Consider the following 18,347-nt stretch of genomic DNA (forward strand, 5'->3'; position numbering starts at 1 on the left):
ACATTAAAACCACTTAGGTTCTTAAAAAAATATATACATTCACATTGCATTTCCTTCCCTTCTCAGGCCCACCTCCTTGGTACCCACTTCCCTCTGAGAAAAAGGGGCATGTTTCCTTATAGAAATATAAATGTAAATATTAGCAACAAGAGCTACTTAGATTAGAAAGTACTCCCCTCTACAGTCTAACCAAATGCCTTTATATAGGTCATACCTTTTAAAACACTGTTAGTGTTCCCTGTAGGCTGGGTAGGAGGTATTTTTGCCAATGATACCACACTGGTTATAACTGGTGTTGTATTTTTCCTTGCAGAAGAGAGCTCCACTGAAGCACTCGCCGCCTTATAAATATTTACTGATTAAAATAAAAAGGTAAAACCTAGTATAAACAATAGGGTTACACACATACACACACACACAAACCCTGTTTAACAACTAAGTTTTCAGGGAGCAGTGCAAACATCTAACTCTGTATAGAGAATGATTCTGGTCAGATTAACATTCATCAGGACTTAAAGACAGGCTGATTCTCTAAAATTATAAACTTCAAATGCTACTTAACAGCTAAAAATGTAGCTACTAGCTTCAGAATCAACTGGCCTTTTCTATTAGTGAATATAAAACTCCTCCACCTAAGCCTGCTTTCAATAAAAATTTAACATAATAATTTTTATAAATAAGTTGGTGAGGTACCTATCCATCCACTGGTTTTTTGCTAACTCATATTGTAAAATGAAAATTCTACCACTAACCCGACTAGTCTTAGGGAATAGATGATGACATAAAAGATTGGCACGTGGCATATGTGATTAAGGCGATAATCAATAAGACTGCAAAGACAAAGGCCAGACGAAGCCCATGGATCCTATTAATTCAACAGCACTCCAGGCTTTGATTAGAGAGCATAATACCAAATATTTTGAACCTAACTCAAAGAAGTACTACTTCAAGGAGCTACTTTAAGAACATGCCACAAATGTATCTATTCATCTGGAAATTTTGACCATATTAGCTGTCCTACTTGCAAAATTATTTTATTCTTAGCTTAAAAAACTTTGCTACCTATGAAGAACTGGTCTACTTTATTTTTCCTGATATAATTAATGTGCTAGTTCCTTCTTCCTTGGCTACAAGCAAGCTCTGGATCAAATCTTATGCCAGTCACAGAAACTATATTAATATATAGTATATACATATGATATATATACTTATATCCTCTCCCTTTGTTCGCCCTGTTTTCCTCTTTTTTTCCCAGTTTGTTAACTGAATAACATTTATCTCTTATGTATAGATAAAATCAACCAAAAGCAATCAAATCTAACTTTCTATAAAATTAGAGATTATAACAGTTATTGATTCTTTGGTGTGTTTGATTATGATAGCAAAAAGCATCAGGATTAACCTTCCCTGAAGGGCAATCTTTAAGAATTCTTAGAGGACGGGGCGCCTGGGTGGCTCAGTGGGTTAAGCCGCTGCCTTCGGCTCGGGTCATGATCTCAGGGTCCTGGGATCGAGTCCCGCATCAGGCTCTCTGCTCGGCAGGGAGCCTGCTTCCCTCTCTCTCTGCCTGCCTCTCCATCTACTTGTGATTTCTCTCTGTCAAATAAATAAAATCTTTAAAAAAAAAAAAAAAAAGAATTCTTAGAGGAAAATTTTAAGGAAATCCAGGTTATTTGAATCTAGTAAAATTTTGTTTTTATTATATTATTTACAACTGTCTGTGCTAATAGTATATCCTGGCACTGACATAATGATCCTGTTAGCCAAGTTTAATTTTACCTTTATTTTGTGAAAGAGGGTCATTCATAATTTGCCGATGACAAAACTCTAAGACACAAAACAAGTTACAGAAATGCTTGATGTTTCCTCGCCATTTTATGGACTCACTTAGCTTACCCTGTCGTTTACAGCCATCGCACTTGGCCATCTAAGAAAGAAATATAAGAAAAGATAGGCTTAAAACCAAAAAATAATGAAAAGATAACACTAATCATAAAACCAGAAGGCACTATGAAAACAGGATGTATAAGTCAGGTGAGATCACAAAATATAAGGTTTAAAATAATGTGGTTAAAAGTAGATATACTTGTTTGTTTCCACATAGATGCCATAGATGCCCTCAATATATAGAATATAAAAATTATCTCTCAGGGCACCTGGGTGGCTCAGTGTGTTAAAGCCTCTGCCTTTGGCTCAGGTCATGATCTCAGCATCCCTGGATCAAGCCCCGCATTGGGCTTTCTGCTCAGGAGGGAGCCTGCTTCCCTTCCTCTCTCTCTGCCCGCCTCTCTGCCTGCTTGTGATCTCTGTCAAATGAATAAATAAAATCTTTTAAAAAAAAATTATCTCTCGGGGCGCCTGGGTGGCTCAGTGGGTTAAGCCTCTGCCTTCGGCTCAGGTCATGATCTCAGGGTCCTGGGATCGAGTCCCACATCGGGTTCTCTGCTCAGCAGGGAGCCTGCTTCCCTCTCTTTCTCTCTCTACCTGCCTCTCTGCCTCTTTGTGATCTCTGCCTGTCAAATAAATAAATAAAATCTTTAAAAAAAAATTATCTCTCATTTTCAAAATTACTGATGAAGGAATCTAGAGTGAGGTTCTACTTTCAAGAGGTAAAGAAGCAGCATAATATAGTAAAAAGAACATGGATTTGAGTTGTAAAGACACTGATTCATTCAAAAAATATTTAATTAGGGAGCACCTGGGTGGCTCAGTGGGTTAAAGCCTCTACCTTCGGCTCAGGTCATGATCCCAGAGTCCTGGGATCGAGCCCCGCATAGGGCTCTCTGCTTAGGGAGCCTGCTTCCTCCTCTCTCTCTCTCTCTCTCTCTCTGCCTGCCTCTCTGCCAACTTGTGATCTCTGTCAAAATAAATAAAATATTAAAAATATATATATATATATTTAATTAGGTGTCCTTTGTCTTGAGCACTGATAGTTTCCTGGTCATATCGTTATGATAAAGATACACTTCTCCACCAAGATTATATTTTAGGGGGTAGGTAGACCAAAAAAAAAAAAAAAAAAAATGGTTTCAGGTGCTGTCCAACTATCACCTACCAGCTTCTTGAAGGGTACATTACTTATCCTCCTTGGATCTTGCTCTTTTTCCATATTCATAAACTGGTAGTAATATACCTACCTCTAGGATCATAGTGAGGATTAAATTACACTTATGAAGCATTGGGTGTATATCAGTGGTTCAATTAATTGTAGCTTTCAGAGTTAGCCTTTCAAAAAAGTAACTTTTTTAAAAGGTCGTGGGTAAGGAGGTCAGTCATAGTCATTTGACTTATTAGTAAGTGAGAACAAGGTCTGACTTCTAATTCATCACAGTAACCTTCTGAATGAGAGAGCCACTTAACACAACATAACTACACAAGGTTCTGACTTAAAAGAACTCAGTTATAAACAAGGTCAATATGCCTCAAGAGAAAACAAAATATAAAAATAAAAGGAACATATATGCAAACAACAACAAAGTCTCCAGAAACCTTATGCTCTTTACTCTCAAAATTTCACATTTATATTTGGTTGAATTTTGCTTTAGGAGCCCAAAATTTACTTTAACCCAGTTCTAAACACTAAATTTTACTTCACATGATCCAAACATATTTTAAGAAAATAATTCATACTAACTTCAGAAAGCCAAAAAGGTATGTTACATTTACCTGATAAAACAAAACTGTAAATTTTGACATGCAATCTTCACAACAAAATTCTTCTAATTTGCCCTCCAGTCGATTTTCTACCAAATTAGGGGATGTCTGTGAGCAATAACTGCACATCTTACAGTAATTTCCCCATCGTTCTCCAAAGTCACGGGCAGAGAGGAATTTGCAAACTGAGAACCAGAAGGGATGAAAGAAGAAACATCAAACTTACATTAACCTGAAAGAGATAAAGTGAGTTTCCAGAGTCTCAGGTACCAGCTAAGCTAACTTCTACACACTTGAGACACAATTATTTGCTTCTTGAAGAGGAGCAAAGATAGTCTCTATATTCACAAAACAAACTCCTATCACTTTTTAAACATACTCTAAATATTAGGCCACCTATATTCAGAAACATCAGAGATATAAAAGTTTCTTAACCCAAGAAGCAGTAATTGCTGAAGTACCCACTTCACAAGTAGGTGCAAGAACAGAAAGATTTCTCAAGTCATTGCTAAACTTATGAAGAGATTTTTTAGACTCTATACTAATACCATTGACCTAATTATCTTCCAAAAGTCTTTTCTGAGTTTTAAAGCAATTTATTTAAGATTGCTATAATTTAAAACATCACCATAAGCCAATCATGATCACAAATGTATTACAATATTTAACATTTTTTTTTCAGGGTGCCTGGGTGGCACAGTCGGCTGAGCATCCAACTCTTGGTTTCAGCTCAGGTTATGCTTTCAGGGTCACAGGATCTAGCCCCACATGGGGCTCTGTGCCCAGCATGCAGTCTGCTTAAGACTCTTTTCCTCTGCCCCTTCCTAACCCGTGCTCTCTTTCTCTAAAATAAACAAATCTTTAAAAATTTTTTCTTAATTGACATTACTGTTAACATTTAAAAGTGTAGACTTTAAAGTGACTTAGGTATAAAAAATAAACAAAAAGTGAATTAAGCATCAACTCAAGAAAAAAGCCTCAAATTATACCTCATAAAACAAAATCACTTGAAAATTAATTATAGATTAATGGTCCAACTCAGCATGAATTACTTTATAACAACAATATGCTCTGTGGATAAAACTGAACTGCCTGGAGCACCTGGGTGGCTCAGTCATTGTCTGCCTTCGGCTCAGGTCATGATGCCAGGATCCTGGGACTGAGCTCCACATTGGGCTCCCTGCTCAGCGGGGAGCCTGCTTGTCCCTCTCCCATTCCCCCTACTTGTGTTCCCTCTCTTGCTGTCTTTCTCTGTGTCAAATAAATAAAATCTTAAAAAAAAAAAAAAAATGAACTGCTTGCTTCCTTTACCTTCACTACAGAATGGCTTATCAACCCCTGAGAATCGAACAGTCTCCTTTATAATTTTCTGCAGTTTACAGTAGTCACACATTGCCATAACTTTATTTTTCTTTTTGTATTCATCAGAGCAAGTCTTGCCACAAAACAGAAACATTTTACCCTGCAGAGAAAAAAAAAAAAAAGTCATTGAGACCTAATTAAACAGTTGCTTCATCTTTAAGAAATCATTCTCCTTAACATTTCAAAGCAAATTAAGTGACTGTCTAAGATGAAAAGACAAATGCTTCTGATGGATACGTTTATATTCCATCCCTTTCATGATTTCTCTTTACCTTGTAGAAAAGGAGTTCTGGTTTTGTGGCAAACAGATGGCTACAGTGTTGACACTTGAGTTTAACAAGTGTCCGAGCTACAGCAACTTGCTGGGATGGGGCAGCAAGAGGCCGGAAACCGGCTGTGCCAGAGGCAGAGCTGCTGATGGAGCCGGTGGGACTGGAACCGGAACTGGCAGAGGCATTACCTCCTGCAGCTGACACTGCTGACCCAGAGGGTGGGCTTACAACCACTTGGCCCTGAGATGGGGGCACTGCTGAAGAGTTTGTTCCTTTGGGTTTGTTAAATACATTCTGAAAGAACACAAATAAGGCAAAAGTTTAGCAACTGAGAAGTAACGTGAGTTGGGTAATTTTTATTTTCTTGTTTTAATAAATTAATGCCCCCACAAATATTTCCTTGACACTTTATAAAGCAGTTCACAGAAAGAGTTTAAATGGCATACTTCCAGAATAGAAGGACTGAATAATGCAATATTGTAAGGTTAAGGACTGGAATTTGGGCTTCCCGGACACCTCTAATATAGGGCTCTAACAAATTAAAGCAGACTTCTTCCTTCCCCCAAAATACCCTTCCCACTGGCAACCAGCCTCTGATGGCCATGAAAAGCATAGTGGCCACCAGTGATCTCTTTTGCCCTGGTACCAGGGACACTGTATCAGGGCCACCCAAGAGGGTCACTAACCTCTATTCTCTCCATCTTTTCAGGGAGTGAGGAACAAATGGGACAAGTAAATGGAGGCTTACACTTTCATGCCAGGAGTCATTATGTATTTGGCCCAGGATGAGAGGAAGGGACACCACAGCACCTACCTGAACCATAACTTAGTATCCATCCTTTTGAAAGGGAGAGAATCAAGGGCAAAAGTGGGAGGGAAGAGTAGTTTAGGTAAGGACCCTGGATAAGGAAGATGGCACTGAGACTCAGCAACTGGCTGAGGCATTTTGCAGAAAGGACTTCGGGGACCAGAGTTGAACAGAATTTTTTTCTAACTTAACCTTTTATAAATACAGACCTTCAACAGTTAACATACTGCCATAGAGCAATGCCTAAGAGAAGCTCAGGGGTAAAATACTAGTTTAGATCATACCTGGAAAGCCACCACACAACTGGAGCTGCAGAAGCTGTATATAGTTCCATTGGACATGGCTAGATGATACTGAGGGATTGCTGAGGTTTTACAGCTATGACATGAAACCTGGACACCTTGGTGTAACAAAAAATAAAAACCAATGACTAAGCTACATGATGAACAAATGATCCAAAAGTGTACTAGAAGGATTAAAAAATACTCAGTAATATATAAAACCAAAATAAAGGAACTTTACAATAATCTGTGCTAACTGCAACTAATCACAGTGAAGTCCTACTTACACAAAAATTTGAAACTTACAAGTTGTTGTTTTGTTTTGTTTTTTTCCTGGTCTTTCTTTTCATACAGAAACTACAAAATAAATAACCTCAATAAAAAAATCAGTTAAAAACTATTTTCAATTAAAAATGAGTTCTCTGAAACTAAATCTTGAGTCTCAATTTAACCACATAGATAAATTCCGTTTGTAAAAAAATGAAAGAAAAGCAGCTACAATGTTCTTCAATAGTTACTAAATCTATAAATTTATTGAATTTTAAACATTACCTGAAGAAATAACTGTCTTAACTCTGTAAGCAGATAAGCAATTAATAGAGCAGAAAAGTTCAGTTTTTCCTGAGTCATTGGTAGTCTCAATCATTTCAGCTGAGGGCCTCAATGATTTCCCCAAGGCATATGGAGGAGTTTGAGCTGAATTCTATCAAGAAAATAAAATAACATTTAGATACCTAGCACAAACATACAAGTTGTGTAAGAAAAAAGAAACACTACCTACAAAGGCTACCTTTGGCTGAAATATTTGAACATGACTACGAGGCCACCCTATAGATATTTCCGAAAGTTGGGATGTGGGAAAAATAAGTTCTTTCAGACAATGATAAAATGTAAACTAAAGAAAATTAGTAACTACTCATGTATATTAACAATAAAACACATTAAAAGTAATGAATTTGGTATTTGTAATGCACTTTTCTCATTACGAATAATCAATGATGACCATGTAATCCATGAACCAAAGAGTCACCCTCAGCAGATCATGGACATCAATCTAGAAGATAACCTATGGGGTGCCTGAGTGGCTCAGTGGATTAAGCCGCTGCCTTCGGCTCAGGTCATGATCCCAGGGTCCTGGGATCGAGTCCCGCATCAGGCTCTCTGCTCAGCAGGGAGCCTGCTTCCATCTCTCTCTGCCTGCCTCTCCATCTACTTGTGATTTCTCTCTGTCAAATAAATAAATAAAATCTTAAAAAAAAAAATAGAAGATAACCTACGACCTTTAAGGTTACTTAACCAATAAGGCTCTTTAGCAAGAGGAAAGAGATGATGTTCAATGTATACCAGAAGATCTTACAGAATTATCTGTTTTTCAAGCTGAGTTCATAATAAAATCTGCCTGTAACCTTACTTAAGAAACAGTAATATTGATAGCTAACATTTATATAAATTACCAATATTATTATTTATTCAGTGCTCACCATGAGCTAGGCCCTATACTAAATAACTTATATACTGTATCATAGAATCCTTTCAACAACAAAGTGAGATACTTTAAGAAATTATATTAACAAAAAGGTTAAATTAATTTTAATTCAATTAACAAATAAACAGAAAAATGGGAGATGAAACATTTCATCTCTATCCAAAGTTCCAGACTAACCATTACACCATACTGTCACTGACACAACATAAAATCTTTCAATAAGAAGTTATATGGAGTAGGTATTTATCCCAAAGACACAAATATAGTGATCCAAAGAGGCACCTGCACACCAGTGTTTATAGCAGCAATGTCCACAATAGTCAACCTATGGAAAGCGCCCAGACAGATGTCCATCAACAGATGAATGGATAAAGGGGTGTGTGTGTGTGTGTGTGTGTGTGTGTGTGTACAGCAGACTACTATTCAGCCATCAAAAAAATGAAATCTTGCCATCTGCAATGACGTGGATGCTAAGTGAAATAAGTCAATCAGACAAAGACAATTAAATGATCTCATCTGTATGTGGAATTTAAGAAACAAAACAGTGGATGATACGGGAAGGGAGGGAAAATAAAACAAGACAAAATCAGAGAGGGAAACAAACCATAACAGACTCTTAATCATAAGAAATAATCTGAGGGTTGGGGTGCCTGGGTGGCTCAGTCATTAAGTGTCTGCCTTTGGCTCAGGTCCTGATCCCAAGGTCCTAGAATCAAGCCCCACATCTGGCTCCCTGCTCAGTGGGAAGCCTACTTCTCCCTCTCCCACTCCATTTGTGCTCCCTCTCTTGCTGTGTCTCTGTCAAATAATTTTTTTTTTAAATCTTAAAAAAAAAATAAAAAGAAACTGAGGGTTGCTGAAGGGGTGGGGGGTAGGGGGATGGGGTAATTGGGTGATGGACATTAAGGAGGGCACATGATGTAATGAGCACTGGGTATTATATAAGTCAAATAAATTACTGAATTCTACCTCTGAAACTAATAATACACTATGTTAATTGAATTTAAATTAAAAAAATAAGTTATATAGGGAATTAAAAAGTAGGAAAATATAATTTGTGAAATTTCACTACATAATCTTTCTGGTAAAAGAAGAAAATCATTTATGCAGTTGACAGAGTATAATATCAGCAACAAAATAAGGAACAGAATGGATTTTTGCAGGTACCTGGGTGGCTTAGTCAGCTGACCGGCTGCCTTCGGCTCCTGCCATGATCCTGGAGTCCCGGGATCGAGTGCTACATCAGTCTCCCTGCTCTGCCAGGAGTCTGTTTCTCCCTCTGACCTTCCCTTCTCTCCTGCTCTCTCTCACTCCCTCTCTCTCAAATAAATACAATCTTTTTTTTTTTTGAAGATTTTTTATTTATTTCACAAAGATCACAAGTAGGCAGAGAGGCAGGCAGAGAGAGAGAGAGGGAAGCAGGCTCCCTGCTGAGCAGAGAGCCCGATTCAGGGGTCGATCCCAGAACCCTGAGATCATGACCTGAGGCGAAGGCAGAAGCTTAACCTACTTAGCCACCCAGGTGCCCCAATAAATACAATTTTAAAAAAAAAACCTGATTTTTGGATCACATATATAAAAATAACACAAATTTTATTCTTGAGGAAAAAGTAACCTAACTGCCAAAACTGGTCATTCCTAGAAAAGGGAAACTTTCAATCAGAGAAGTTAAAAATAAATCAAATTTGCTAACTGAAAAAAAAGTTTAATTATCATTTATACCCTTTTTTAGAAAAATAACTTTTTAAAGATTTTCTTAAGCACAGCAATTTTTTAAAAGATTTTATCTATTTGAGAGTGAGAAAGCAGAAGCAGGGGGAGCGGCAGAGGAAGCAGGCTCCCCACTGAGCAGGGAGCCCAATGTAGGGCTCAATCCTGGGAACCTGAGATCATGACCTGAGCCAAAGGCAGCCATTCAACCGACTGAACCACCAAGGCACCCCTAGAGATTTGAAATCATTCTGCAATAATTAACACAAATTAATCTACTTAGTAACCAAATGAATCCATTATGCATTACAACAAATAAAAATTAGCTAAAGTAGGGATGCCTGGGTGGCTCAGTCGGCTAAGCCACTGCCTTCAGCTCAGGTCATGATCCCGGGGTCCTGGAATCGAGTCCCGCATCAGGCTCCTCATCCCGCAGGGAGGTAGCCTGCTTCTCTCTCTGCCTCTGCCTGCCACTCTGCCTGCTTGTGCTCTCTCTCTGACAAATAAAAATCTTAAAAAAAAAAAAAATTAGCTAAAGTAGTCTGATAAGGGATGTGCCAAAATAATTACAATTCATTCCAAAACAGATTTTAAAATATATATATATATATATATATTTTTTTTTTTTTTTTTTAAGATTTTATTTATTTCAGAGAAAGAGATTACACAAGTTGGGAAGACAGGCCAAGGGAGAGGGAGAAACTGATTCCCTGCTGAGCAGGGAGCCTGATGTACATAGGGCTTGATCCCAGGACCCTAAGATCATGTCCTGAGCCGAAGGCAGATGCTTAACCAAGACACCCAGGAACTCAAAAATTGTATTTTCTAAAAGGAAAAAGATATGCTTAAATCCACTGATTTTATCATCTATAAGTGGTCAGTTTATTTATAATAATATGGGACTTTCTTCACTTATCAATATATCACAAAATATTTCAGATTCTTAGCAAAACACGAAATTCTGTTTGTGAATTCCTGACCATGATCTGGTTCGCCTGTATTATCTCACTACCATAATCACTTACACAACCACAATCGATCCCACTTTTCTGCAGGGGAACTCATACACCAAGACCAACTGATCTTGTTTGTTTTGCATTTGATCCCTGCAGGGCCACCCTGGAAGGAGCAAGCCTACCTATGTGTGACAGATGGATCTTCATACCTGCTTATATGCTGTGACACTTGTGGAACTAAAAACCTTCTGGGACTGGCACGGGCCAGAGCTACTATAGCAGTAGCTTCCACAGTTCTCGCAACAGTTCATGGTGAGGTTGTTGGCGGAGTGAAATTTTGAAAAACAGGCATCACTACAAAGACCATGCACCACATTTTGATATTTAACTTCAAATCGAATCTAGGAAATAAAAACACATACACATCCAAAATCAGCAAAGCCAATTAAAAATCTTGGGTCTTTGAGTAGAGTCCCAATAAAGGTACAATGTGACTTACATCAGCATTCTTCTGACATATACTGCACTTGGTTGAAATGCTATTGGTATAAATGGTGACAACAGGTTTTTTCTTTAGCTCATAAGAAGAAAGACATGATTGGCTGCAGAAATCTTTGCTAGGAGAGGAATTTTCAAATCGGGTTGTGATCACGTCCTTTGGATTTAAAATGTCTCTAAAAATAAATAACAAAGGCAAAATGAAATGTGTTCTTCATAACTGTAATTTCTTCCTCCCTGTGAGCTAAAATAACTGTATTTATGAAGGGCAGCTACTGCATAGGAAAAAACAGCTGGCCTAGGATAAGACTTCTAGAAACCTGAGTTTGATGACTAGTTCTGTTACTTAGCTGAGGGACAATGAGTGAAGTAATTATTCTCTCAATTTTTCATGCATAACATGGGTTTATGATACCTAATTTATAGATGTGTTAAGGGAAAATTATGTTTAAAATATATCCAGCCAGATGTTCGTGACAAAAACAGTGAGGCTTCCAGCTCCAACCAAGTTTCATCCACTGGAGCCAATGGAAAAAGTGGCCATCCCACAACTCCAAACCACAAAACACTTGCCCTCTTACTAGTCAGCAGCTGCCAAGAGTGGAAACATAAGTGAGACAAGGAATGACATGTTTTGGGATTTTTTAATTGAAATGCAAGATCTGGGAAACAGATGAATTACCAAAGATTAATATAAAAAGTTAGCATGATATATAAAACTTAACTATAAATGAAGAGAGCAAGGAAACAGATAAAAGAGCTATTAAGAGTTTGGTAGCAGAGGACAGATGGAATTAAGAATAAGACAGAAGGAGCACAAATAATTGAGTCGTTCTGTAAAACTCAAGTTATTTTGTAAGAGTCATGCTGCTATAACCACTGACAGTAAAAACAAAGGCTAAGTATTGCCATTTTTCTGACCAGTGTAAAAAACTAAAGTAAATGGTCATTCATTAGAAGTACTAGGAGAGGCCATAAAGAATACAATGGCAATAATATTTTATACAGTAATATGTATTGAGTAATTAGTATGTACCAGACGTTGTTCTCTTTATTCAAATTATCCAACTTAATTATCAGAAAAATTCTGTGAGTTAAGCATTATTACAATTGCCCCTTTACACATGAGGAGACCAAATCTGAAAGGTTAAATAGTTTGTCAAGGTCACACAGCTGGTAAGCAGTGAAGCCAGAATACAAACTCTAGGCAGTCTGATTCCACAGTCCGTGGAGTTAACCATTCCACTATTCTGCCTCCCATCCTATGCCTTTATTACACAGAACTGTTCCATGGTAAACTATCAAAGAATAGTAATAACAACAAGGTACTTTAATTTTCTAAAACTCACCTAACCTTAAAAATAGGACAGTGAATCTTGGAAACCAAGTGGATATGCTTACCCAGGGGTGAAGTTATTAATTTTTAAAAGTGATTTTTCTACTAAAAACAAAGCAATAAAGAATGTTATTTAATAATGTAAATCTGCCAGTGGTATAATATACATATATGTAAACCAATGAGAATGACTTTTTTAATAAAAATCTGTGCATGTAAATAAAAATGCATTCTAAATCTTATGCATCCAAATGAAACTTACACCTTAACATTTATCTTTAAAAAAAAAAAATACATCTTCCAAAAACATGGCTTCAACATTTTTCTAATTTCTCTTTTATTTATAAGAACCCTAAGAACAACTTTTCAATGTTATAGTCAAATATCATGTTTAAGAGTATGACTCAGTTGAATTTGTCTACGATAGTCAACTGATAAAGGCATCAAACAACTTTAGGCAATTTGCAAAAATCATGGTATAAAGATAGATTTGTCACCTAACTTTGTCTAAAAGAATGTTTCATAGGCTCTGAATGCGATGCCCAATCAAGAAATCAAAAAATTTTTTGAGTAAGAGCAGCACTGTGGTAAAATGTGTCTGACAAGAGTGACTATTTTTAAGAGAATAATATGCATTTGGATGTATAAGTTGTGCTATGTCCTTTAAATTTTAATTCATTTTATTTTGATATTTATATGTTAAAACATAGGATCTAGAAACCAAAAACTAAATTTACCCTTTCAGATAAGTTTGAGAATGTATAGAAGAGTCTGAGGTATTTAAAGGACTTTTTAGAACAAAACTAAATTTGAATATTTATGTAAAATATTTTTAAATTCCTCTTTTAGTTGGAGATTTCCATTTTAACAAGATCTACTTTTAGATATATAAGCCCAACACCCAAGAAGACAAAGAAACTGTCATCTATCTCCAAAGAAAAAAATAGGAGCCTATAAATTCTGTTAATATACATAATAATAATTTTATTATTAAAAATAATAGGATCCCACTTATTAAGCATTTGCTATGTGCTAGGCCCTGGGCTAACACTGTTTCATTAAAATCTGAGGAAGTAGATACTCTTTACTGACAAAGAAACTGAGGCTTAGTAAAGTTAAAAATCCAGACCCAACATCATATAGCTAATAAGGCATTAGAGCCATGATCGAACCAAGATCTTAACTTATTTCACTCTACATTAATGATTACTTACAATACAATGTATTCCAAGAACTACACTAACACAGAAGTAGGCAGAACATGCCAAATTTTTCAAACACACTAACGTAGAGAAAGAAATTTATGTGGCTTAGTTGCTATTTTTTTCTTTCTCTGCGCCTGTGTGACTGTAAAGCAAAAATAACCTCCAACTAAAACTTACAAGGATATTTTAGATATAAACATATTATTTTTGTAACCATTTAGACTTTACCTTCTAAAGAATTAAATAACTTATATAATATTATAAGACTACTGTTATTTTATTCTATACTTCAATAACTTTCAAGATAATAAATAGTTGTGAATGGTTGTTGTCCACAATTATAGGATACATGAGTGCTCCTACACTTTCCACAATTGGTTTATTTTCCACAGTAAAATTTCAGCTTAAAGAGATAGAAAACTGGTTTAGATGACACTTTTGACACCAAGTCTCTTATCTAACATCACAAAACTTGAGAATTTGCAAATTTCTCAATCAGCTAAATATTTCCATAGAAACATGCTAAAGAGATTTAAAGTAGCAATAGCATTTTTGGTTCTTTTGTTTTGTTAACAATAGCATATTTGAGCTAAACTATATACACACTAAAAAGATATAGAGTAAAGAGGGATGTAATTAAAAATTTTATACTTTGAACAGTTTGTGCAGGTTTTCTTGGGAGGAGGTGGTATGCAGACAGATGAAGAATATCCAGTGATGCATCGCGTGGAGCAAAAGAGCTGAGTAGATCCTGTCTTATGATATGCAGTTTGCCCTTTATGAAGCATTTTTTTACAACCAGAACAAAAAACCTGAATAGCTACGGCTGGAACCAAAGGAAGCGATATGTTTGGGCCAGATGATGCAAGAGAAAACTGAAAGCCTGGGGTCAACTGCTGGGCTACAAATACAAAAAAAAAGGGGGGGGGGACAGTTTTAGTATCGACACAAACAAATACACAATCTCCATTTTTTGATAAATTCTCAGTCTTGAAACCCAGTATTAATGAGACAATAAACACTCTAAAACAGGGGTTTTTCAAACTTTTTTAACCATAACCCATAGTAAGAACTGTATTTCACATTATAACTCAGGAGACACATACATCCGTGTGCATGTTTATGTGTGTAAAATTTAGTAACTGAAACAGCAGTTCCATGAAATTATGTTTCCTTACTATATGTATCATACTTTAATATCTTATTCTAGTCCCACTTTTTATCTCTTCATACATATATATATATATATAGTTTGAAGCTTTAACTAATCACCACACTACAAACGTGGGGCTCAAACTCATGACTCTGAGATCAAGGGTCACATACTCCACTGACTGAGCAGCGAGGTGCCCCTCTATTCCACTTTTTAAAATGTTAAGACCAGCTGCCCAGTAGCTTGTGATCTCTGTTGAATAAATAAATAAAATCTTTAAAAAAAAAAGTACTGGGCGCCTGGGTGGCTCAGTGGGTTAAGCCGCTGCCTTCGGCTCGGGTCATGATCTCAGGGTCCTGAGATCAAGGCCCGCATTGGGCTCTCTGCTCAGCGGGGAGCCTGCTTCCTCCTCTCTCTCTGCCTGCCTCTCTGCCTGCTTGTGATCTCTCTGTCAAATAAATAAATAAAATCTTTAAAAAAAAAAAAAAGTACTGCTTTATCTTAAGGAAAAAAGGACTTACAAAAGGAGGCATTTTCCTTCAATTCTACTAGTTAGAACATAACAATATATATTATATAACAATATTAATCATAATATTAATCATAATTTTAACTTATACAATTCTATTTCTTACCAAGAGGACTATCACCCACAGAAAACACAGCACTGATTTTCAGTTCACTTTCTTGAGTTTTTGGCTTTGGGGCATGTCCATACTCCTTAAAGAAAAAAAAAAGAGAAAGAAATGAATACAGTCTCTAAATAAACTAGAAATTCAAGCAAAGAATTAAACTGTCATAACTCTTCTATATTCTAATCATAATCACATTCACAAATATCTCAAAGGTCAAAATTTACAAGTTACAGATTAGATTTAATCCTCACAAAAAGGACCTTTCAGAACTAGAAAATCTTTAATGACAGTTGTAACCATTTTTCAAATGTAATCTCATATACAGGAGGCATACACAGCTATTTCAATGTTGAACACCACCCTTTTTTTAGACTGTGTTTATAAGGGAGCAATAAATAAAATTAAATCTGAATGATTCAGAGAGTGGATCCAATTAGTAATTTTAGCCAACAGACTTACAAACTGTCATAGCTGTTAATGGCAGAAAAGACACAAGAGTTTCAATGCAATCTGTTCATTATACATAAAATCATCACAGGCTAAATCAGATTTATCCTAATCATACATTCTTTAAAATGCTTTAAGATAAAATATAGTCATAAAACAAAATTTTTTAAATACATATATCTATTTTGAAAAATACTGATCTTTATTCTGAGATCACAACCATCCTAAATTTTTTTTTTGGTGTTAAATACATATTTGAAAATAAAAAGTTAAAGAAATAGTTTTCTGAAACAATGGTGATATAAACAGTAGTTGTATTTTTTTCTTAAAGATTTATTCATTTATTTGACAAGACAGAGATCACAAGTAAGCAGAGAGGCAGGCAGAGAGAGGGGGAGAAGCAGGCTCCGGCTGAGCAGAGAGCCTGATGCGGGGCTCAATCCCAGGACTCTGGGATCATGACCTGAGCCAAAGGCAGAGGCTTTAACCCACTGAGCCATCCAGGCGCCCCAGTAGTTGTATTTTTAATATCTCTATATTTCGCAAAATAAATGACTGATAGGTCAGCTCCCAAAGTTACTTTAGAAATTGCATTGGACTAATACATGCCAAAGACTAAGTACAACTGCATTAATTTACCACTTCCCATAGTATACATTATGGCACCAAATGAGCTGCTGCCAATCAGGCAGGAACTATAATATGGTATCTTCTTTATAGATGAGGAAAGCGAAGCTTAGAGGTAGATGGTTCAACAATTTGTCCAAGGTCCCAGACACATTAAGTACACAGAAGGGAATCAAATCTAGGTCTCTCGGTTCCAAAACCCATGCTATCTCCCTCATAGATGTATAAATACAATATAAAAAAAAAATTAGGGGCACCTGGGTGGCTCAGTGGGTTAAAGCCTCTGCCTTCGACTCGGGTCATGATCCCAGGGTCCTGGGATCGAGCCCCACATCAGGCTCTCTGCTCAGCAGGGAACCTGCTTCCTCCTCTCTCTCTGCCTGCCTCTTTGCCTACTTGTGATCTCTGTCAAATAAATAAATAAAATCTTTAAAAAAAAAAAAAAAAAGCAGGGGGGGGGCGCCTAGGTGGCTCAGTGGGTTAAAGCCTCTGCCCTCAGCTCAGGTCATGATCATGTGGATCAAGCCCCACATCGGGGTATCTGCTCAGCAGGGAGCCTGCTTCCTCCTCTCTCTGTGCCTGCCTCTCTGCTTGTCATATCTCTCTCTCTCTCTCTCTCTCTCTCTGTGTCAAATAAATAAATAAATAATCTTTTTTAAAAAAAATTACTATAGGGGCGCCTGGGTGGCGCTGTTGGTTAAGTATCCAACTCTTGATTTCAGCTCAGGTCCTGATCTCAGGGTCGTAAGATCAAGTCCTGCATTGGGCTTGCACTAAGCAGACAGTCTGCTCAGGACTCACTCTCCCTTTCCACCTGCCCCTCTCCTCACTCCCCACCTCTCATATGTACTCCCTCTCTTTCTCTCTCATAAATAAATATTTTTTAAAAAATTACTATAATTGGAATGCCTGGGTGGCTCAGTTGGTTAAGCATCTGCCTTTGGCTCAGGTCATGATCCCAGGATCCTGGGATGGAGTCCCACAATGGGCTCCTTGCTCAGGAGGTAACCTGCTTCTCCTTCTGCCTACCACTCCCCCTGCTTGTGCTCTTTCTCTGACAAATAAAATCTTTTGAAAAATTAAATTAAATTTAATTTAATTTATAAAAATTACTACAATGAATTCAAACCCCAGACCCCACTGAAAAATAAATTCTCCTGCTATAGTCACCCATTTCCTTTCACTCATTGCACCTATCACAATACATCATCTCCTATTTATTTGAGTGATCATTTACTATGTCTAATACCCTTTCTCTTTCCTCCATACACACAAAAGGACCATGCCCATTAAGGACAGGGACCATATCTGTTTTCCCACCTTGGCACAATCAACATAACCTAACAAGAAGGCTATGGGTTCTGACAGCAGGCAGAAACAGATGTGATCTTAATCTCTTCCAGTTTCAATTTCCTTATCTATAAAATATATTATCTAATCCATATTGCCATTAGGGGGGATAAATGATTTACTACAAATGCAGTTTATAGCATTATGCCTTACAGATATACCAAAAGGTAAGCATAACTTACACACAAAAATTCTAGCTTTTATTATTTTCATAATTATGGCATTAAATAAATATTGAATGAATGAATCCAAGTGGATGTTCTTAAACATTATACTTAAATAACAATATTTATTGGCATTTGCAAAAAGAAGTTAAAAGTAATCTAGATACACCCTCCTTTAATTTACCAGAAAGAATCAATATAAAACTACTTTGCCTTATCAACTCAACCTCTAATATTTCTAACATGCCTGTTAAATGTCCCTTTTGATTTACAAAGTAACTGTTCCAAACCTTCACCACTAATAAATCAACCCTATAAATTTCCTGCTCCCTGATATTTCAACTGTACCAAGAAAAAAAAGAAACAACTAAGAACTCCCTTAACACCCTGATTCCCCCCTCCA

General features: G+C 36.7%; 1 protein-coding gene across 6 annotated transcripts in view; it reads right to left on the minus strand.

Annotated features, from left to right (window-relative positions):
- ZMYM6 (zinc finger MYM-type containing 6) overlaps positions 1-18,347 on the minus strand; it is a 43,260-nt gene that overhangs the window by 17,520 nt on the left and 7,393 nt on the right. For all 6 annotated transcript variants that reach the window (XM_059136488.1, XM_059136487.1, XM_059136484.1 and 3 more), the window contains 11 exons: positions 15,357-15,441; positions 14,220-14,469; positions 11,029-11,203; positions 10,739-10,930; positions 6,930-7,080; positions 6,381-6,496; positions 5,289-5,582; positions 4,966-5,116; positions 3,667-3,839; positions 1,780-1,927; positions 215-355 (listed from right to left, as the gene is read on the minus strand). In XM_059136488.1, coding sequence (XP_058992471.1) covers positions 215-355; positions 1,780-1,927; positions 3,667-3,839; positions 4,966-5,116; positions 5,289-5,582; positions 6,381-6,496; positions 6,930-7,080; positions 10,739-10,930; positions 11,029-11,203; positions 14,220-14,356 — 1,678 coding nt within the window. In that variant the 5' untranslated portion in view covers positions 14,357-14,469; positions 15,357-15,441. The remainder of the gene's footprint in view (positions 1-214; positions 356-1,779; positions 1,928-3,666; positions 3,840-4,965; positions 5,117-5,288; positions 5,583-6,380; positions 6,497-6,929; positions 7,081-10,738; positions 10,931-11,028; positions 11,204-14,219; positions 14,470-15,356; positions 15,442-18,347) is intronic.

This window comes from Mustela lutreola, chromosome 10 (genome assembly GCF_030435805.1).
Source record: "Mustela lutreola isolate mMusLut2 chromosome 10, mMusLut2.pri, whole genome shotgun sequence".
Taxonomy (NCBI): domain Eukaryota; kingdom Metazoa; phylum Chordata; class Mammalia; order Carnivora; family Mustelidae; genus Mustela; species Mustela lutreola.